General features: G+C 43.8%; 2 protein-coding genes across 2 annotated transcripts in view; one reads left to right on the top strand and one right to left on the bottom strand.

The window, feature by feature from the left end:
- rapgefl1 (Rap guanine nucleotide exchange factor (GEF)-like 1) overlaps nt 1-5,662 on the top strand; it is an 83,573-nt gene extending 77,911 nt beyond the window's left edge. Inside the window, exons 15-16 of the mRNA XM_072248865.1 lie at nt 1,586-1,640; nt 4,558-5,662. Of these exons, the coding sequence (XP_072104966.1) occupies nt 1,586-1,640; nt 4,558-4,682 (180 nt within the window). The 3' untranslated portion in view covers nt 4,683-5,662. The remainder of the gene's footprint in view (nt 1-1,585; nt 1,641-4,557) is intronic.
- A 1,560-nt stretch (nt 5,663-7,222) lies between these two features.
- LOC140191739 (gasdermin-A-like) lies at nt 7,223-20,172 on the bottom strand. The gene is made up of 9 exons (XM_072249438.1): nt 19,962-20,172; nt 18,118-18,289; nt 17,078-17,231; nt 14,574-14,682; nt 11,948-12,010; nt 10,943-11,073; nt 8,985-9,159; nt 8,445-8,518; nt 7,223-7,655 (listed from the first exon to the last, which is right to left on the bottom strand). The coding sequence occupies exons 1-9, from the start codon at nt 20,170-20,172 to the stop codon at nt 7,443-7,445; spliced, it is 1,302 nt and encodes a 433-aa protein (XP_072105539.1). The 3' UTR covers nt 7,223-7,442.
- Between the last annotated feature and the right edge of the window lie 3,506 nt (nt 20,173-23,678).

Below are 23,678 nucleotides of genomic sequence, written 5' to 3'. Positions count from 1 at the left end.
GTTCCAGAATGATTGTGGATCTAAGGAAGGAGAGAAAATGAGCTATAATTCTTTAAGACTCCAGAGACAACCCTGAAAGACACCGACATCTTTACCAGTAGGATTCCCAGAGTGTTCTGAGTGTGCACATCCATGGTAATCAGTAATATAGAGCACCCTTCCATCTCAACTTCCCTCCACCAGTGGACATGAACACCGGTGTCAGTCTGACTGTATTGATTTTACTAAAGTCTTTTCCTGAGATCTCCTCTCTGGGAATTCACGGTAGAAGCTATTTGTCTGGTCCCCTGCTGACCACAGTGTCTTCACAGATTGGAAGATGATTCAGTCTGACAGGTAAATGGATTGTTCCCTCAACAGATTTGACAAGTGACTTTCAAGAGCTCAAGCAATTCCATTTGCAAGTTCTCAATACTTTTTGGGCACCTGTTACAGAACAAAATAACTTTCTTTAGTCAGTTGTTACTTGTAATTTCTACAAAACTGGATTCTCGGCACTAATGGAGATGAAAGGATGGAGAATTGTCACAGGGTTTCACTCTGATGTACAGAGGGATCTTGCCCTACTCTGAAAGCGCCTATACAAGCAGATAGGATGGTAAAAGAGGGCGAATGATATGCTTGCCTTCATTGGTTGTGACATCAAATGTAAGATAAGGAAGTCACATTGTAGTAGTATAAAATTTTGCCTCAGTTGCACTTGGAGTATTGTGTGCAATTCTGGTTTCCCCATTACAGGAAGGATGTTGACGCTTTGGAAAGGGTACAAAAGGGGTTTGCTGTGTTGCTGTCTAGATTGGATGGTATGAGCTACAAGGAAAGATTGGAAAAATTGGGGTTGTTCTCCAGAGTATCAAGAGGCTGGAGGGAAATCTGACAGAAGTTTATCGAATTATGACGGGCATTGATAAGGTAGACAGTCGAAATCTTTTCTCCAGTTTAGAAATGTCATATACTAGAGGGCCTGCATTTAACGTGGGGGGGGGGGGGTTAATCTCACTTAATGTGTGGGGCAATTTTTTTTTTACGCACAGAATGACAAGTGCCTGGAACGGGATGTCGGGGGTACTTGTAGAAGTGGAAATGACAGTGGTGTTTAAGAGGCTTTTAGATAGGGAATATAGAACCAGAAGAGATTGAGTTTAATTTGGCATTGTGCTCGGTGCAGGCTTTGTGGACTGTTATATAACATAAGGATTTTCCTTGTTTGGGTGTTAATTGTAATTTCCACAAAATCTGAATTCTCAGCAGTAATGGGGGAAGAAGGGACGAGCAACTGTCACAGGCTTCCACTGTGCTTTGATGTGCTGTATTGTTGCATGTACTATGTGTTCGTTCCAGTAATTAGAACTTGGAGACCAAGCTGAGGAAGGGAAATGCTCCATTGGAATGACAATGGCACCTCTGCTCAGTAAATCCCCTCACAGGAGTGTCATCAGATAACAGTTGACAAAGTGCAAGACAAATTTAATTTGCAAGGACTACTCACTAATAGTGTAATTACTATATTTAAAAAAAAGTAATCATGACCTTTGGTATAGAATAATAAATGATTGAGTCCAACCTTGTTGATCTCTCTTTACAGCACATGGTAGCCAGTGCAGTCCGGACCTTGAGGAAGTATCGAAGCAGCCCGCTCAGTAAGTTGATCAGGAAAACTAAAGGGACAGTGGTTTTATGGGAACATTTATCTGTCACCCTCAGTGGGAATAGTGGTTAGTGTAACCGCATTACAACGCCGGCGTCACCGATAGGAGTTTGATTCCCGTCAGTTTGTACGTTATCCCCATGACTGCGTGGGTTTCCTCCCACATTCCAAAGGCCTACGGTTAGGGTTAGTGAGCTGTGGGCCTGCTGTGTTGAAGTCAGAAGTGTGACAACACATGCAGGCTGCCCCCAGCACGGTCCTCAAAGATTTCATTTGATGCAAATGACCCATGTCACTGTGTGTTTTGTTGTACACATGACTAATAAAGCTAATCTTTAAAAGGAGAGGTCGTGAAGGTTTGCGATGCCAGGGCTTCTTGTTCCAACAAGATAAACATCTAGGAGGAGGAAGGCCAATATGGTCCCACCATTGAATATTGTGACGTGACTGATCAGGATCTCCAATTTCCTTGTAGCTAAGAACCTAATTTTCTCACCACTTTTTATATTTGTGTTCAGATTTATTTATTACTTTTATTATTATAGTTACAATTTATTTTCCAACAATAAAGCCTTTTAACGTGGAGGTCTCCAAACATTCCCAGTCTGAACTAAACATCTTTCTATCCTGAGATTATGCCTTCCTACACAGGAGAATCTTCCCTGCAATCCCTATCCTGTCAAGCTCCCCAGAAACCTGTTCATAGCACTGCCTAACTGCACAACTCTCATTCTCCCACTTAGTTAGTGGGTTCTTCTGGGACTTGACCCACGTTAGCTTTGTTGCAAGGAAGAGCAGCCTTTTTGTGTTCACTCTTAAGACGTTTCAGTGCGATTAAGCAACCTACTCACAAAAACTGCTGGAGGAACTCTGTATTTTGTATGTGTGTTGCTAAAGGTTTCCAGCATCTGCAAAATCTTTTGTGTTTATTCTGTGCTATTAAGCCCTTGATTAACAGCCCATTCCTGATTGGCTGAGAGATAATAGTTATCAGTTTTCTTGTCTTGATACAGGGTTTCAGTCGGAAACACTCACAGTTCCTTCCCTCAAACCAATGCTGCTCAACTTGCTGAGTCCAGCATATTGTTGTTGCTCCAGATTCCTGCGTTTGAAGTCTCTTTATATTACCATTTTACTAGCAATAACTTCTGGGTCTAAGTGATTAGCTGGCTAATTAAGAAAGCATTAAGAATTATCCCGTGAGACTGTAGTGTTCAAGACCAATCTTGTGAGAGGGTAATGGGGAGGATGTGAACTGCTATGAGGTCAAGAAGGAAAACATGCCTACATGTGCCCATGTCCCATCTCCTGCCTGGTGCCAGTGGTGAGTTCTCTTCCCTGAATGGTTTAAGCTGGCAGCTTCAGCTGTAAGATCGGGTTTGGACTGCCACCACAGTCTGTAAGGAGTTTGTACATTCTCCCCCTGACCATGTGTGTCTCTTCCAAGTGGTCTGGCTTCCTCCCACATTCCAAAGATGTGGATATGTTAGTGAGTCGTGTGCATGCTGCGTTGGCGCTGGAAGCATGGTGACATTTGCAGGCTGCCCAGCACAATCCTCACCGACTTGATGCTAGCAACACATTTTACTGTGTGTTTCAATATACATGTGATAAATAAATCTACCTATTTAATCCACAGTACTGTGTCTTAGACACATAAATATAGCTAGGGTGCCTAAGACTTTTGCACAGTACTGTAGTAATTTTGTGTTTTGCAGTGTACTGCCGCCATTTCCAACATCCTTTGCTTCCGCCAGATTTATAACTCACTCTTCACTCCACAGTACTGTGCAAAGGTCTTAGACACCCTAGCTACATATACGTATATACTATGTGCCTAAGACTTTTACACAGTACTGTACCTCATTCATTTATCTAGAGCTGGCTGAGAAGAAATAACCAGATTTTATAGTGGGTACAGTGGGATCTGAATACCCAGAGGGTTCAGCCCTCTATCCGGAGCATAGAATCCATGCTGTTATACTGTATCTGTGCAGAACTGAGTACACTTTCAAGTAAGCTGAGGCTCCCAGTGCTTTCTCAAGTAGGGACACTGCATTCAAGTAGATCGGGGTGTTATTCCTAGGGACCTGGATAATTTAGATTCTGAAATGCACCACTCGGTGAAAAGCAGAGCCACAAAGGCCTGGCCTGCGTGGCTTTGTCTGTTCAGGACCAGTGTAAAGAGGGACTGACCTGGAGGGGATCAACGTCATCTTCTGTGCCTGCCCAGCCATTGTCCTGTTCCCCGCTGGAACGTGGATACGAGGCTCAGGCTGCCAGTGTTCCACCCAAAGACCTTCACAATGAGTTGGATTGAACCCAGGACCAATAGCTGTAGGAGTGAGGCATTCTTCACACCATGGAAACACAGGGGACTGCAGATGCTGAATCCGGAGTGACACACAAAATGCTGGAGGAACTCGGTTGGTCACGCAGCAGACCTGGAGGAAGATGGACAGTTGTCAGTCACATTTTCTCCATTAAGCTTGATTCAGGTTCTGATTCTGAAAGCCATGCTCCCTTCATGCTACGCTAGAGTATCGGCATGGAATTTGCTGTTCAATTCTCTGGGGTGGGACTTGAATCCACAATCCGACTCAAAGTTCAAAGTCAAGCAAGTTTACTATCAAAGTACATATACGTCACCATGTACTACCCTGAGATTTATGTTTTTGCGAGCATTCAGAGGAAAATAAAATAAGAACAATAGAATCAATGAAACAAACTATACATAAACAAAGACTGGCAAACAACTAATGTGCAAATAAATAGATAAATAACACTGACTCAGAGGGGACAGAGAAGCCTTCAGAGTCAGGGGGGAGAGATTCAGAGGAGGCATAGCTATGGTGAACCAAGTCTCTTCTATTGTTGACAGATTTTCCTTCTCTCTCTTCTGCACGCAGACCTCGAGTCCGACTCAGCAGCAAACCACATCCAGATCAAGGCCTACATCCGCCAACTTCACGTGATCGACAATCAGCAGTTACTCTACGACCTCTCATACAGGCTCGAGCCCAAGGACCCGTGACCCTGGGGCCTCTGATCCTGTGCTGCTCCCAGTCTGCAATGCTAGTCGATGGCGTTGGAAGTGTATGTGGCTGTGCCACTGCTGATCTGGACTTACTGTGCGTAACCATATAGAACAATCCACTTACCATGATGGAAAACCAAATGGGCCTGAGGTAGACCCATTTCTGACTCATTCATCACATCATACCGGGCCAGCACTACACAGGTGCCTGGTGCTGCTCTAGGGATTGCGTGCACTGACATCATTTATCATACTGCTTTATTGAAGCCACAGGGTAATTCTTATCAAACAAAACAGGATTGAAATAGAATCTGGAGCTGGAGCAGATGGGAGGAGCTGTATATGCATGGGCCTTCCTTGGGAATATTCTCATTTCCATTTTGGATTTGGTTTGATCACTATTTTGAGGTCTTCATTCCTGGATGGTGACTCCCTCTGCTGGCAAGGAGAAGGTGGTGCAAGTTTTAAACCAGTCCCCTGCTTTGTGAGTTAAAATTGACATCATTACTGTTGTGAATCCACTGTGCAGTTTCCCTTCTTTCCCTCGTTCACGTGCTTTTAAATATTTATTCATTTTCCCTCCTCACGATGCTTCCCCGCTGCAGCGGTTGCTTTAGATGGCTGCCTGGTCACCCGCTTTGCGCTCGTTTCACTTGCCCGGGCCACTAAGACATGGGTAAGGGGGTCCTGAACATTGATGAGGGAGGCACACACTCGCATCCTTTCCATCCCTCTTGCCTCCTTTGGGAAAAGCTTTAGCTGCAATCCCACACATTGCCAGCAAGCTACCCATTGTCAGGTCATGTCACAGAACAGACATTTGAAGACTAAACTAACACAGCCGTGCTTATCTCTAGTCTTGTATCCATATTTGATTTGACATTGTAATATAGGTTGTAATATATTGATCAATTATTTCTGTTTTTAATTTCAATATTGCATTTAGAAAATAGTTTCTACTTTTTTTTAAATTTTGTACAAAGGATGCTTTCTCTTCAGGTTTATTTTATTTCAGTGAGATGGTTAAGCAGTGTTCATCTGTTATCCTCTGTGTGTTGTCTACATAAATCACTGACAGATTTGACTGAGATAATGCACTAAGGAATGAATAAATTGTCATTTTTTAAACAAATATGTGCCAAGTCATTTTCCAGACACAGGAATGTGAGGCTATAAATTCCTCTCCTTCCACTTCTTATCCTGATCTTCCTCCTGTTTCCGGCGCACGGATGAGAGATTCTTAATGCATCCTAAATCCCTCTCAAATTTGAGCAGACAGAGGCAAGGGAATCCCTCTAGGAAGAGGGAGAGGCAAAAGCCAGGTCATTATAGGCCGGTTAGCCTGACTTTAGTGGTTGGGAAGATGTTGGAGTCATGGATTTCAGGGTACTCGGATGCACATGATAAAATAGGCCAAAGTTAGCATGGTTTTCAAGAAGAGAAATCTTGCCCGCCAAATCCTTTTGGAATTCTTTGAGACAGGATAGACAAAGGAGTCAGTGGATGTTGTTTATTTGGATTTTCACAAGGCCTTTGACAAGGTCCCACATGCTTAACAAGGTGAGAGCTCATGGTATTGCAGGAAAGATACTAGCAGGGATCGAAGACTGGCTGACCGGCAGGAGGCAGAGTGGGAATAATTAGCCTTTAGTGGTTGACTGCAGGTGACCAGTGGTGTTCCGCCGTGGTTGGCGCTGGGATCGCTTCTTTTCACACTACATGGCGATGATTTGGATGACGGAATTGATGGCTTTGTGGCCAAGTTTGCAGATGATACAAAGATAGGTGGAGGGGCAGGTAGTGTTGAGGAAGCAGGGAGTCTGAAGAAGAACTTGGACAGATTGGGAGAATGGACAAAGAAGTGGCAGATGGAATGCAGTGTAGGAAAGTGTAAGGTTATGCAGAGAACCAGAGGGCACAGCCTCAGAATAGAAGGACATCCTTTTGGAAAAGGGATGAGAAATTTCTTTAGCCAGAGGGTAATGAATCTTGGACAGTAAATATCTAAGCTGTGGAGGCCAAGTCATTGGGTATATTTAAAGTGCAGGTTGATGGGTTCTTGATTGGTAAGGGTGTCAAAGGTTATGGGGAAAAGGCAGAAGAATGAGATTAATAAGGAAAATAAATCAGCCATGATGGATTGGCCTAATTTTGCACCTTTGTCTTATGGCATATACAAAAGCAAATGTGATTAGGCAGTGATCTGCACAGACAAATGGACATTTTAATGGTCACACACTTTAATAATAATGCACAATTAAGATTGTTAAACAGCTCTATTGGTCTAAATATAGAAACATAAGAGGCTACTTGGAAATGTGTTCGTTAGACAATCATTAAAACCAAAAATTCAAGGTCAACGAGCAAGAGCTATGTATTGGCAACAACAGTTAATTTAGTAATAATAGGATAAAAGTTACAGTCATGTTCTGTAAATTAGTTGGTAATGATGAAAAAAAAAGTCAGCAAATCAGGATTATGTAATTGAAATTCAAACAAACCGAATCAGAAATTTTGGTGGACTTGTCAGTCTCCTTTTTATTCTTTTAATGTTTGGGACATTTCTCATCATTGGAGAAGGACTTAAAATAGATTTTAATACAGGAGTTCATGATGGTATGTTACCTTTGGTAAAATAGTACTGATGAGAGACACACAGATAATTAAAGGCAATTTGGAAAAGCACAAAGGTCATTGCTGAGCTCCTGTGAGAATAAGTACAGGATTTGGGTATTGGGTCCATTTTGATTCTGCTTCTCAATGGCTGCTTAGTGCATTTAGACAGCACAAGGCAATAGACAGTTCATAGAGACTCAGCTCCTCCTTCCTCTCGACCCTGTCTCTCTCCAGATGAAGTCCAATTTCACTCAGCATCTCTGCAGTTGTTCCAAACGCATCCTCTGCGAAATTTTCGGTCCCTACTTTTAGTATCTGGTCAACTTGGCTGTTATCATTAAGAATGGTGGTGACCTTCAGAAACGCAACAAGATACAACAGTAAGTTGGATTTGCATAGCATCTTTAACAATGAAGCACCGTAAGGTGGTTTAGCAAAACATTGTCAAGCAAAATTTGAGAACAAGCCAAATGAGGACAAGTGCCATCATGGATGAACTTAAGGTTGAAGGAAAGGAGGAGTTTAGGAGGGGAATTACAGTTCTTTGGACCTTGGGAACCTAAGATTTGAGCACCAGTGAGGGAGTGATTAAAGTAGGAATGCAGAAATGCTGGAGGTTTGTGGCACTTCAGATTCTGCTTTATTTATCACATGTATATCAAAACATGGAGTGAAATGCGTTAACAACTAACACACCCAAGGAAGTGCTGGGGGCAGCCTGCAAGTGTCACCACACATCCTAGCGCAATGTAGCATGTCCGCAATGCTCGGCAGGACACAAGAAAATGGAACTCAACAAGCAACAGTAAAACAAGCCACTCTCCTCACTCCTACCCTCCCTTCCACTCACACACGTGGAGAATCCTTCAACTCTGTGAAAGGTCTCTGTGTCTCCAGGCTTTGGCCCATCGCTCTAACCTTGCAGATGTTCTAGCAATGAGGAAAAGCAAGATCAAAGGGGAAAATAGGAAAACTACTTAACTACTAAAACTACTTTCCAAAAATACAACACATCAGAATTTTCCGGATCGATCGTCATTTTCCATTCCTCAGCCTGCCTACCCTAGCTGATCAAGATCCCATTGTAACTTTTGGTAACCTCACAACGTTTGGTAACTTGTGTGACATCAGCTGCCGTCTTACCAGGGTGAATTGCTGGGACAGAATCTGCATCTTCAAACTTTTCACCAGCAGCTGCAACGTTGCTGATGACAGATCTGAAATGAGAAAAATAGTTAGCACCTACTCTGGTGTCGGGAGCGGATCCCACGCATCCAGAGATGTATACAAAATCTCTCATCCATGTGTGGGAATGGGAAGTGCTGGATGAGTGAGGAATTACGTTGCCAGAGGTGCCTCCTTTCAAATGAAGCACTAAGCACATTTGGACGGTTAGACATCAACTATATTGGTGCATAATTGTAGTCACAAATTGTTTTCCCCTCAGTGAACTCTTAATACCAATTCAGCAGTTCTGCTTTTATTTTTGAACCTGATTTATCATGGTACGATTTGAGGTCACGATCTGTGGGAGATCAGTCTAGGCCTCTGGTCTCAGAACATACTCATGACAGCACCACATGCAACTCCCGTACTCTCTTTGATAAAGACTCTGGTACATACAGGGACAGTTCATTCGCTGGAAGGTTGATCTACACAGAAGGATGGAGTTTGACTCCCTACCTTCCAAAGCTGCTAAGAGAAAGGAGACGGCCTTAACAAGCTGGTCTTCGGCTGCATTCTTCAACTGCTCCTCACTCCAGATTGCCAGGAGATTTTCTCCAATTTCCCTTCTACCTTCCTCCAGTTTGTTCAGTTCTGAGAGGTTATAGTCCATTCCAGCACAAGCATCAGAGAGCTGGGAATTGAAAGAGGGACAGTGAGGAAATGTGATTAACACCACAAAGTTTTGTTAATTAAACAGTGTATACTGAGAAAGATTATCCCAAGGCGATTCACGGAAGACAAGCCCCTTTCCTCCCTCCCTCCCACACACGTATGCAGACAGCCAGGCTGAAGAGTTAAATTTATTGGGTGGTAAAGAGGATCAGGACTGGGACTGATGGGGAACTGCTGAGCTCAGTTCCCAGATAACGCAAGAGTCATGAATCAGTGAAGGGGCAGAAGGAGTGACAAATTAGTCCCATTCAGGGAAAGCTCGTTTGGGCCAAATGAGGGATCTAAATTCCGTGATGAATTGGAAAGAGAAACTTCAGTTCTGTGTTTGACTCCATTGGGTGTGGAGTGACCACTGCCTATCCATTAAATTCTCCATCATATGTTTACTCTGAACTGCCTGTGTTTTGAAAGGAGGAGTTTCACTTCTATGTTTCATAATCAGCTTGACTCCATAGAGACAGTGGTTGTGCTTTGAACTCAACTGAGTTAGGAAGGGAATGGACAGACATCACCCAGCACTAATTACTACATTTAGAAATTACCTGTGGGAAGGTGTTCATGAAAGACACAGCTGATTCACTTGGTGTTCTAGACTGACATCAAAATTCACCTACAGCTGAGAGGTTATATCAATTGCTGGTGTGCAGATGGGAAGGTCCCAAACAGATTCGTCAGATACCCTATATTCCAAAGGATGGACATCTTAGTGTCTCCATACCTCTGGCACCACCATAGCATGCCCACAACATACTAACCATAACCCGTTTATCTTTGGAGTGCAGGAGGAAACCAGAATGCCCAGACAAAACCCACGTGGTCATGGGGAGAAGGTACAAACTCCTGACAGACTGCTGGCGCCGCAAAGCATTACAATAACTGCTACCCTACCGTGCCTCTTGAGAGCAGTTGTGATCTGCATTTCACAGCCTTTACGTATCCCAATGTTTATATGCACTCTCTGAAACTGTTTTCATTAATCTACTAAACAACTTCGCCGTAAACACCAGATTCACCAGGGAACTCTTGTCTCCCTCTGTGCTGTCTACCCACCTCCCCAACACTGCAAATTGAAACTATTTTGTTTTCTCACTTTCCATTTTCTGATAGAGGGTCATTCATCTGAGATGTTAACTCTGGTTCTCTTTCCAGAGAAACTACCTGACCCGTTGAGGATTTCCAAGGTTCTCCGCATTAAGAGATTCTGTAGATGCTGGGAATCCAGTGTAACACACAAAATGCTGAAGGAACCCAGCAGGTCAAGCAGCATCTATGGAAAGGAATAAAGAGCTGACATTAATGTCGACCCTTTAATCCTTTCCATAGATGCTGCCTGACATGCTGAGTTCCTCCAGCATTTTGTGTGTGCAAATCCAAGATTCTCTGTTTTTTATTTTCAGTTTCCAGCACTGGCAGTTTATGATTTCCTGTTACAGCAGAGCTCAGCTCACATTTCAAAGCCTCATTTCTGTTCTTCTCTGGGTTTCTTCATGACCAGTGAAAAATCAACACCTTATCAGAGGGATACTGCGAAGAAGCCCAATCCGGTCTACACACAACTTCTCTACTCATAGATTCTCCACATGAAGCAACCTGACAGTGACTGGATGTATTTCCTAATATCCTCCCTATTCCTGTGTCTCTTGGGACAAATAAACCATTAATGAAAACCAGGAAAGGGATTAAATCTAATGTCAATCTTTGGTGACTTTCCCCTGATAGGTGAAACAAAAACCTTCTCTTACCACGTCACTCAGAATAGAAAGCAGTGTGGAGTCTTCAATAATTTGACACATGAGGTCCAGGAGATGTTGCTTCAATCCATCATCAAGACATTGAAGTTCACCGCAAATTCCAAACCCTTCTATTCCACCAACTGGAAGAAATACATTATAATCAAAACTGGCAGATTAAAAGTGTGTGGAGAACCAATGCTCACTTGGTGTGGACATTTCTTTAAACACCCTGGTAGTTGTGTTGACTGCTTTGACATCCACCAGATTCAAATGGGCAATTTTCAAAAAAAAAGTAGTCATGTTCTGCAAGACAAACAACTGAATATCTGTCCTCAGGAGCAGAAAGAGAGATGCAACTGGGCACATACACACATTTTTCAGTGGTGTGTGAGAGCTCAGTAATAGAAGCTTATTTCTCTGTGGAGTTATGAAGTAAAATTGTTGTTTCATCCTTCCCCAATGCTTTATGCAAATCCCATCCTCGAATAAAACTATTGCCAGGATTACAGAAAATATATATTACCTTTTGTCTCATGAAGAGATTAAGGAGAGACTTTGGATAAGCAAATGAGAGTTAGACTGAACAGATAAAGTAGTTTTGCTGACATAAGAAATAATGGGGGAGCAAGACATCCTGAAGTCACATCTATGATTACCCAAAAGCCTGCTTTCCCTGTGTAAGAATACCCCAGAGAACTTCTGTGCTGCCCATGTTCGCTGGCCAGATTTCCATCTGCACTACATCCCAAATATTTGTGTGTGGTAGGTGAATTTTTCACTGCAAATCACCTCCAGTGTGCCTGATTGAATGCTAGAATCTTGTCAAGTTGATTGATTGCGGGGACAATGGGATTAATGTAGGATTACTGTAGGTTGGCGGTCTGTGTGCTCAGTTGGCTGAAGTGCCTGATTCTCTGCTGTATTTCATTTGACTTGACAACTTTAGTTTTGTTTCTATCAGAAACACGGCCTATCCTTTAAATAATCTCTATCTGACTCCACTGGAGACTGTACCTTCTGTGCTGTCCACGCTCATCCAAGACTCTGTCTGGCTCTGCTTCTTTGGGTTTGATAGACCTGAGAAGAAAAGAAAAACGCAGAGTTATAGAAAAATGCAAACCATTCAAGTGCTGCAGGCAACAAGCCTATAACTTGCTATCATCCTGTGTTTACTCAATGGAGTTAAATGAAGGTCAAACATATCATTTAGTCATGAACTGTTCCAGATAATGGAGATAGGAGAGAAAATTAAACCTGTGAACCTTGACTGAGGTGAAATGGAACCTTGCTGAGCCTGTAAGCTCTATGGTCAATCTTTGCCTATTGATGGTAACTGATTAAGTTTAGAGCAAAAGTAGGGACTCTGGAATAGATCCTGGACTGTTCTGGCTGGAAAAAAAGGTTATCCCAGTATTCCTGAAAAGCTTCCAATGTGAATGCACGGCTCCAGTACGCTCCTGTTGTATACACAAAATACTCTGCAGATGCTGGGGTCAAAGCAGCACTCACAACACGCTGGAGGAACTCAGCAGGTCGGGCATCATCCGTGGAAAAGATCGGTCGACGTTTCAGGCTGGAACCCTTCGTCAGGACTGTAGGGGGAAGGAGCAGAGGCCCTATAAGGAAGGTGGGGGGAGGGTGGGAAGGAGAAGGCTGGTAGGTTTCAGGTGAAAAACCAGTAAGGGGAAAGATAAAGGGGTGGGGGAGGGGAAGCAGGGAGGGGATAGGCAGGAAAAGTGAAGAAGGAATAGGGGAAAGCACAATGGGTAGTAGCAGGAGGCGGAACCAAGAGGGAGGTGCATCACCCACATCTCCTCCATTTCCCGCACTTCGGCCCTCACCCCATCCCCCCACCACCACAACAGGGACAGAGTTCTCCTTGTCCTCACCTACCACCACCCCACCAGCCTCCGGATCCAGCACATTATCCTCCACAACTTCCACCACCTTCAACGGGACCCCACCACTAAACACATCTTTCCCTCTCCACCCCTCTCCGCTTTCCACAGGGATCGGTCCCTCCGCGACTCCCTTATCCACACATCCCTCCCCACAGATCTCCCACTCAGCACTTATCCCTGTAAGCGTAAGTGCTACACCTGTCCCTACACCACCTCTCTTGCCACCATTCAGGGCCCCAAACAGTCCTTCCAGGTGAGGCAACACTTCACTTGTGAGTCTGTTGGGGTCATCTATTGCATCCAGTGCTCCCGGTGCGGCCTCCTCTACATCGGTGAAACCAGACGCAGATTGGGGGACCGCTTCGTCGAGCACCTCCGCTCCGTCCAACACAATAGACAGGATCTCCCGGTTGCCACCCTCTTCAACTCTGCTTCCCACTCCCATTCAGATATGTCCATACATGGCCTCCTCTACTGCCATGATGAGGCCAAACTCAGGTTGGAAGAGCAACACCTCATATACCGTCTAGGTAGTCTCCAGCCCCTTGGTATGAACATAGAATCCTCCAACTTCCGGTAATTCCCTCCCCCTCCATTCCCCTATCCCTATTTCACTCTGTCCCCTCCCCCAGCTGCCTACCACCTCCCTCTTGGTTTCACCTCCTACTACTATCCATTGTGTTTTCCCGTATTCCTTCTTCACCTTTCCTGCCTATCACCTCCCTGCTTCCCTCCCCCACCTCTTTATCTTTCCCCTTACTGGCCTGGAATCTACCAGCCTTCTCCTTCCCACCCTCCCCCCACCTTCTTTATAGGGCCTCTGCCCCTTCCCTCTTCAGTCCTGATGAAGGGTTCCAGCCCGAAATGTGCTAGGGGCATCGTTTCCACGGATGCTGCCTGACATGCTGAGTTCCTCCAGTGTGTTGTGAGTGTTGCTTCACTCCTGTTGTATACAGTCTAGATTCACATCAACAAGTGGCCGCCTGGCTATTTCCCATATCATATTCCCTTTCCACATGGAAGGAGGCTATTCAACCTCTCAAGTTTATTCTAGCTCACAGATTAATCCCATAACACAATATGTCTCTTTTCATCCTTGTTCTCTAACATCTCTTCCTGCATTTCTGACATCTTTCAACTTTGACCACACAATGGTCAATGCTGCTTTTACCTTGTTCTAGAGGAACTGCTGACAGTTTTATCGTGTTAAATTCCCACAGATCACACCATCTCCCATATTATTATTCCTGCTCTTTCTTTATTTTTCTCTTCCCCTGTTGGAGGGGTCTTTTAAAACTTAGGTTTGATTTGGTTCAATAACTTATTGCAAGACTTATTCTTTACTGCCTCATCCTTGAGTGTCTTAGTAAATTACTTTAAGCTCTGGCAACTTAGCTCCAAAATTAGTGATTAAATACACACATCACTGCTTAATAAAAAGGAAATGTGAAGACTTCTTTATTTGCTATTCTGTTAACTACTGCACATTTACAAACCAGTATTCTTAAATGGGAATTGCCAGGTTCTGAAAGCAGATCCAATAATAATGACAATTCTTAGTGTGGTGAAAGGGGAAACAAATCAAAAGACCTCATCAGCCGGAGGCTCTGGCATTGATCTGCCAGCTCCACAGCCACCCTGAAGGGAAGGACTGATACAGGGTTACCGAAGTGGCCCTTAGACAGGAACGTGTCAGTATGGGGATAAAGGCAAAACGTTTCAGTTCTAAAATCACTTACATAGCGTGCCATCTTTAGCAACAGTGAGGTCCCATACTTTGAAGGCAAGGACTGAACCCTCAGGAATGCACTGTACGCTTCCTGTCGCAAGGTGATATTCTGCACCTGCCTAAAAAAGGATGTTGCCATTAGATATAAAATACTCTTGAGACACAGAACAGGGGCGCACATTCCAAAACTAATGAGGCACAAATTGGTGATTGGCACAACTGTTTTGAACCACATTTTTACAATCTCTTCAGTAATCAACTTATTTCAGTGATCTATTTTCAGCGCCATCTCCTAGATTAAGTTCAATTTGGTCAAAGCAGAATTTTCTGGCATTTCCTCTGCTGGGGGTTTTAATCTGGTTTGTCACCTCTCCAAGGAAATTATGTGGTGTCAAGGGAGATGGTCAGAATCCAAACTTTCATCAAACCCCACTGCTGCTCGCACCTCTTTATTTATATATGTTTCAATGTGCATCTATGACTCTTTGAAATGCATTATTTGTATTAACGACCAACCCGAGCTAACAATGTGCTAGGGGCAGACTGCAAGTGTTGCCATGCATTCCAGTATCAATGGAGCTTACCCACAATGCCCAACAGAGCAACACAGAACACAAGAAAGCAACAACTGCAAAAAAAGCCACTTTCCTCCCTCCCAATCATCCCCACCTCTGACCCTCAAACCATCCAACTGTAGAATTCAACTGCCAGCCCCAACCAGAATACTTTCCCCTCCTCCATCCACAGCTGCTTAATTTTACAGAATTTTTATAGAATTCAGACTTCTGCCTACCTGCCTCCTCCCCTCACTCTTCCATTCAAGTTCTCCTTAAAACCTAACTTTTATAGAGTTGTACAACACAGAACCAGGCCCTTCAGCACATAAATGACATCACAAAGAAGGCACCACACAGTCTCTACATTCTTAGATGTTTGTGCAGATTCGACGTGTCATCTAAAACTTTGACAAACTTCTATAAATGCACAGTGGAGAGTATCCTGACTGGTTGTACCATGGCCTGGCATGGAATGGAAATAGAAAGGTGGTGGACACAGCCTCGCCCATCACAGGCCAAGCCCTCCCCAACATGTTGGACGTCTGCAAGGAGTGCTGCCACAAGAGAGCAGTATCCATCTTCAAGGACGATACTCTCTTCTCGCTGCAGCCATCAGGAAGGAGATACAGGAGCCTTCGGTCACACTCCACTGGGTTCAGGAACAGTTATTACCCTCCAACCTCAGGATCCTGAACCAGTGTGGATAACTTCACTCACTGCAACACTGAACTGATTCCACAACCTATGGACTCACTTCCAAGGGCTCTATAACTCGTGTTCTCAGTATTATTTATATATATTTGTTTATTCATTTGTCTGTTTATTTGTTTTTATTTGCACAGTTTGTCTGCTTTTTGCACATTGGTTGTTTGGCAGTGACTGTGTGTAGTTCTCCATTGATTCTATTGTATTTCTCTGTTCCACTGTGATTGCCTTCAAGAAAATGAATCTCAAGATAGTATATGGTGGCATATATGTATTTTGATAATAAATTTACTTTGAACTTTGATCTGTTCAATACGGACCAAGATGCCCCATCCAAGCTAGTCCCATTTGCCAGGCTTCCAAAGCTGAAAACACTACTCCAAATGTAGCCTCACTAACATCTTGCACATCGGTACCATCTTTGATCAAACTTTTGGACTCATCCTATATTTCTCAATGTCATTGCATTCTAAATTCTATTCAATGCACTCCCACAAAGTGCATTCATTACAAGTATTTCAATAATAAAGTTGTGCAAAATAGGTTGTGTGAACTGGATAATTGCTTCATATCTATAAGCATTTTTGAAAATAAAAACATAAGATCATATAGGGCAGAATTAGGCCATTCAGCCCATCAAGTCTGTTCTACACTCCATTATGGATGATTTTCACTCTCAACCCCATTCTCCCCATAATTTTGACACTCTTAATAATCACAAACTTGTTAAACTCCACTTTAAATTTCCCCAGTGACTTGGCTTCCCCAGCTGTCCGTGGCAATGAATTCCACAGATTCACCACCCTCTCACTAAAGTGATTCCTCCTCATCTCTGTTCCAAAGGGTGGCTCTCTATTCTGGGGCTGTGCTCTCTGGTCCTAGACTTCCCCATTACAGGAAACATCCTCTCCACACCCAGTCCATCTAGGCCTTTCAATATTCAATAGGTTTCAATAAGCTCCCCCCTCATTCTTGTAAATTCCAGTGAGTACAGGCCTAGAGCCACCAAACATTCCTGATATATTAACTCTTTCATTTGTAGGATAATTCTCATGAACCTCCTCTGGACCCTCTCCAATGCCAGTACATCTTTTCTTAGATACGGGGCCCAAATGTGCTCACCATAATACAAGTGCGGCCTGACTGATACCTTATAGTGTCTCAACTTTGCGAACTGATTTTACCTGTTAAACTATGTTGCAAAAACCTCACAACAAACTTTTTAAGAAATAAACCAGCGTTATCCTCCTACCGGGACAATGTCGAAGAGAGTCATGTTAAGTCCTAATTGTTTTTTGTTAGCTTTCTTCAGTGTGAGGGGCTGTACACAAATTAATGTTTCAGTAACCACGCAGAGGCGTCCTGAATAATTCTTTTTGACGAACTCCCAAGAACGTCCGAGTTTTCTGGAAAAAAAAAAGGAATTATGTACATGTATGGTAGCGTAGCAGTTAGCATGATACTACTACAGTGCGGGATGTTCTGGAGTTCAGTTCTGGCACGTACACTCCATGGAATGTGTGAGTTTCCCCACAGGGCCCCGGTTTCCTCCCACAGTCCAAAGACGTACCGGGTTGGATAATTGGTCATTGTAAATTGTCTTGTGATTAGGCTAGGGCTTAATCATGGCTGTGGGGTTGCTCTGAAGGCCAAAAGGGCCTACTCTGTGCTGTATTGCTAAATAAACAAGTTCAGGCACGAGAGACAACAGGTACTGGAATCTAGCACGTAACAATAAACTGATTGAGGAACTCAGCAGGTCAGGCAGCATCTGTGGAGGGAAATGGTGGGTGAAGAGTTTTGGTTTGAAACGTTCTCCATCCGTTTGTCAATTACTATAAACAAGCACGAATTCTCAACTTTCTAATCTAATAATGTGCTAGAAATCCTGTTACCAAGTACCATGCAACGAAAATTCACCAGTTCACTTTCTTCTTCATCTGAAGGGCATTAATTATAAGTATTCCAACAATGAAATTGTGCGAACAGGATAATTGTTTCACATTGAAAAACATTTTCTAAAATTGGGATGACACAGTGATGTATCTGTTAGAGTAACACTATTACAGCACCAGCAACCAAGGTTCGATTCCTGCCGGTGCTTGTAAGGAGTTTGTATGTGCTCCGGGTACTTCGGTTTCCTCCCACATTGAGGTCCGGGTTAGAAGGTTAATTGGTCATATGGGCGCCATTGTGAGGTGTGGGCTCATTGGAACAGATGCCTGTAAATCCACACATACATAAATAACCAAAAGTGACCAGGTCAGGTATATCCTTGTAACTGTACTTTACCGTGTTTCCAGGCTTTGCACTAGTTCTGGCACATCGACATAAACTTGCTTTATTCCCTTCAGCACAATGGTTTCACACATTTTGTTTGCAATATGTGGATAGTTATTGACCACTACACATCCTTTCATGTCTAATGACTTCGAAAACTGGAAGGACAAATCATTTTGCTGAGCTGCATAAAAATAAAGGAACCATCCGTTAGCACAAAACACAGAATAAGAGTTCCCATCTTTGACTCATTCAATATTTCTCTGCAAAAGTGCAGCCCTATGCAGCAGCTGAGAGGGTTAGGAGATTCAGTCCAATCTTTCACATAGCGCAAATGTTACAGGAATCAATAAAAGTAGTTCAACATATATTCCAGACTCTGCACATCAGGATCAAATAGAACAATCCCTGATTAAAGTTGAATCTTTGGGAGAGAAGTAAGCTATTCCACAAATAATGAATAAACCAATCACATCATGGGTCTTCAAACCAGAGATGAAAGCTCTGGGACACACAATGCCAGGGTGGAGTTAATTAGTCAATTTTTTTTTTATGTCCCGTTATGCTGCTGGTGTTTAGGGCAGCAATGAACGTCCACCATCTCTGCCTGTTCATACCGTCGCACGCAGATGTAGAAGGATTCTTCATTGCTGTTTCCGTAACAATTTTTTTGACCGTTCAGGGTTGTTAGCCCTGAGCTGAACCCCAAAACCTGGAGGACCAGTGGACCATTCTTAGTCTGTCCTCTACCCTTTGACCTGCTTGGCATGGGTGACCCTACCAAGAGCCAAAGCGCAAGGTCCTGACTCCAGCCAACATAGCTCTCCAGGTCATTGAGGCACGCAAGCCTCCAAACCCTATGACAAGTCTGTGGTCCTCTTGAGGGTAATTAGTCATACATTCATAGAATATGGAAACAGGCCCTTCAGTCCAACAGATATATTCTGACCCTGGAGCCCACATTGGTACCTAGTCTCAAAGTCTTAGCTGGTGGTTCAATGATGATTCAAGCTGCCAAAGGGAGGCAAATGAGCACACATTTGCTGTTGGTTCTGTCCATGACCCATCTCGTATTTAGGAAGATCTAGCACAGATGTGATGTTAAAGATTTACCAATAAAGATAAAGCATCTTTCTTGACCTTGGGCAACCTCCACCATACTTTGCCGCTAATGAATATAATGAAAGAAAGGAAGGTTAGTTTTATTTGCCACACTTACATCGAAACATACAGCGAGATGCTTTTTTTTTGCATCAACGACCAACACAGACTGGGAATGTGCTGGAGGCGGCCTGCAAGCATAGGCATGTCCCATGCTTCTGGCACCGACGCAGCCTACTAACCCTAGCCCGTACATCTTTACGATGTGGGAAGAAACTGGAGCACCTGGAGGAATCCCACACTGTCACGGGAAGAACGTACAAACTCCTCACAGACAGTGACAGGAATTGAACTCCGACCTTCTGATTGCCGGTGCTGTAAAGCATAATGTTAACTGCTACGTTACCATACCATCCTATACAATACGTGGACACTGAACTAGTGTTCAGATCTGTGCACAGGAGGTTTCCCAAACAGTAAAAAAAGTTGATCCAATGCTTTGGATCTGATGTAAAAACATGCAACAATCATAAAATATTAATATATTTTTGCAGTGCTACAAAAGAGAAAATCCTGGACAGATTTATAAACCAGGACAAGAGCTTTAGCTGTGAGCCACTGCAACTTAGAGACAGCAGATTGGCCAAGAGGACTAATGCTGACATTACACTGGGTGCTGTGTGTGCATGTGAATGGATGGCTCAGGGATAGAACTTTGCAGTCAATGAGTTTACACTTAACAAGAGGAAACCCACCTGTGGGTAAGCTGTCATCGTCAATCAGAATCTGCTTCAGTTTGAACTCAGTACAACTGTACTTCGCCTTTCTCCAGAAGGGGCCTCCTGTTCTCCTGCAGACCAGGCACAGGGGTTTAAACTTCTCCGAGTCGTACACACTGGTCATTGGGATCAGATCTCCTCCAGAATCAATCTGGTTTATAAGTTGCTGTACCGCTTTTTTAAACATCCTTCAATGAGAGAAAAATATATGCATTCAATAAACACAAAGAAGTCTGCAGATGCTGGAAATCCAAATCAACACACACAAAATGCTGGAGGAACTCAGCAGGTCAGACAGCATCCATGGAAATTAATAAATAGTTGACATTTCTGGCTGAGGTCCTTCTTCAGGACTGAGAAGGAAGGGAGAAGATTCCAGAATAAAAAGGTGGGGGGAGGGGAAAGAGGCTAGCTAGAAGGTGATAGGTGAAGTCAGGTGGGTGGGAAAGGTGAAGGGATGGAGAAGAAGGAACCTGATAGGAGAGGAGAGTGGGCCATAGGAGAAAGGGAAGGAGGACGGGACCTGGGAGGAATAAATAGGCAGATGAGAACTGGAAGGAGAAATCGATATCCATGCCATGAGGTTGAAGGTTACCCAGATGTTGCTCCTCCATCCTGAAGGTGACCTCATCGTGGCACAAGAGGAGGCCATGGACCGACCTGTCCAAACAGGAATGGAAATCAGAATTTAAACATTTGGCCACGGGAATTTCAGCTTGTGCGGATGGTGCAGAGGTGTGTGACGAAGCATTCCTCCAGTTTATGACAGGCCTCACCAATGTAGAGGAGGTTACATCAGGAGCACCGGACACAATAGATGACCTCAACAGATTCGCAGGTGAAGTGTTGCTTCACCTGGAAGGACTGCTTGGGGTCCTGAATGGAGGTGAGGGAGGAGATGAATGGGCAGGTGTAGCACTTGGGATGCTTGCAGGGATAAGAGCCAGGAGGGAGATTAGTGAGGAGGGATGAATAGAGAAGGGAAGTGGGGGGGAGGGGAAGGTAAAGATATGTTTAGTAGTTGGATCCCTTTGGAGATGGTGGAAGTTGCAGAGGATAATGTGTTGGATGCGGAGACTGATGGGGTGGGTAAAGACAACAGGAGCTCTATCACTATTAAGGTGGTGGGAAGATGGTGTGAGCGCAGATGTTTGGAAAATGGTGGAGGAGATGCGGGTGAGGGCAGCATCAATAGTGGAGGGAGGGAAACCCTGTTCTTTGAAGAAGGAGGACATCTCAGATGTCCTGAAACAAAAAGCACCATCCTGAGAGCAGACGTGGTGGAGGTGAAGGAACGGAGAAAAGGGAATAGCATTTTTACAGGAGACAGGGTGGGAAGAGGTATAGTCAGATAACAGTGGGAATTGACAGGTTTATAAAAGATGGCGGTTCACAGTTTGTCTCCAGAGATGGAGACAGAGAGATTGGGAAAGGAGAGAGAGGTGTCAGAAATGGACCAAGTCAACTTAAGGGGAAGGTGGAAGTTGGATGCAAAGTTAATAACATTAACGAGCTCAGCATGGGTGTATGAAGCAGTGCCAATGCAGTTGTCAATGTGGTGGAGGAAGAGTTGAGAGTACTACCAGAGAAGGCTTCGAACGTGGACTGTACAACAGAGCCAGTGAAGAGGCAGGTATAGCTGGGGCCGTTGAGAGTGCCCATGGCTACCCCCGTTTGGAAAGAGTGGGAGGAACCAAAGGAAAAATTGTTGAGGGTGAGGACCAGTTCTGCCAGACAGAGGTGGGTGGTGGTGGAGGGGGAATGGTTGGTTCTTTTGTCAAGAAAGAAGCAGAGAGCTTTAAGGCCTTCTTGAAGTGTATAGAGACTGCACATCCATAGTGAAGCTGAGGTGATCAGGGGCAGGGATTTGGAAGTTACTGGGGAAATCGAGAGCATGAGAAGTGTTGCGGATGTAGGTGGGGAAGGACTGAACCACGGGGGATAGACTGGAACTGAGATATGAGAACACGTGTTCAGTGGGGCAGGAGCAGACAGAGACCACAGGCCTACCCGAACAGTCCAGTTTGTGGATCTTGTGTCGGAGATAGAAGCGAGCAGTGCGGGATAAGGGAACTATGAGTTTGTTGGCAGTGGTTGGGGGTTCTCCAGAGTAGATGAGGTCAGTGATGGTGTCAGAGACAATTTTCTGATGGTCTGGAGAGGGGTCCTCTTCAAGGAGTGGGTATGAAGAGGTGGCTCCTGGCCTCAGCAAGGTAGAGGTCAGTGTGCCAGACTACAACAGCTCCCCTCTTATTTGTGGGTTTGATGGTAAGGTCTCTCTTTCTCTCCCCTCCTACTCTACTGCACCCTCCTCTACCCCTCCTTTTCATCTTCCTTCTCACTCTCACTTTCACTCATTCAGACACTGTATTACGCTGTTTGCAGATATGTAAATTGACCACTTGAGTGTCTAACACAATGATGTAATCAATCAACTGTTGCAGACTTCATTGTTCCTCTCCAACTTAAACTTGACATGTTCTGAATTTCCCAGTGCTGTCTAGAGTTCACTTCGTCTAGTATTCACCTACTCTATAACATACCAAACACACACACATACTATAAAGCCATAAGACATACAGGTATGAGCAGAATTAAGCTATACTATCTCTCTCAACCCATTCTCCCACCTTCTCCCCACAACCTTTGACGCCCTCACTAAATCAAGAACCTATCAATCTCCAGTTTAAATATACTCTCTCTCTCTCTCTCTCTCTCTCACACACACATACACACAGAGAAAAAAAAGAGTTTTGCAGTAATGGTTGTATATACTCTTGCATACATTCTCTTCCAAATTGCCAAGATGCACAGTCCTTAAGTTGCTCCTTTCCTGGCTATTGCTATGTAGCCAAGGTGTCAAGTAAAGAGTTATTTCTGTACCTCCCTTAGTCACAGGACTCTGCAGAGAGTGGTGCAGACAGCCCAGCACATCTGCAGTTGTGAACTTCCCACTATTCAGGACACTTACAGAGACAGGTGAATAAAAAGGGCCCGAAGGATCATTGGGGACCCGAGTCACCCCAATCACAATCTATTCCAGCTGCTACCATCCAGGAAACGGTACCGCAGCATAAAAACCAGGACCAACAGGCTCCGGGACAGCTTCTTCCACCAGGCCATCAGACTGATGAACTCACACTGATACAACTGTATTTCTATGCTATATTGACTGTCCTGTTGTACATACTCTTTATTACAAATTACTATAAATTGCACATTGCACATTTAGACAGAGACGTAATGTAAAGATTTTTACTCCTCATGTATATGAAGAATGTAAGAAATAAAGTAAATTGGATTCAATTTATTTCATATGCCTTGAAATTTGTTAACTTTGCAGCAGGATAATACAGTAATGATAATATAAAAAAACCTGTGCCACTAGGCAAAGCCAGTGTTTCATGTGAATTACAGTCTATTAGTTAAATTAAGTAGTGCACAGTTTGTGGTTTTCCAGTTAGGAAATAATTAACAAACTTACAATTAGTCCTTAATTTTTAAAAAAAGTATATTATTTAAAGGCACTGTGATGTTATATCTGAACTGTTACAGCTGAGCATTCAATGTATGCTTAAATACTACCATGTTATGCCTTTTTCTTTGCACTATTTCTTTATTTTTGTAACTTAAATTCAAAGACAAAATCCCTTGATTGATGAGTCCTGGGTTAGTCAGAGGCCCAATTTCTGC

The sequence above is a fragment of the Mobula birostris genome, chromosome X (assembly GCF_030028105.1).
Source record: "Mobula birostris isolate sMobBir1 chromosome X, sMobBir1.hap1, whole genome shotgun sequence".
NCBI classification, from domain to species: Eukaryota; Metazoa; Chordata; class Chondrichthyes; order Myliobatiformes; family Myliobatidae; genus Mobula; species Mobula birostris.
The sequence above is the reverse complement of the archived record's forward strand: the minus strand, read 5'-3'. Positions and strand labels throughout refer to the sequence as shown.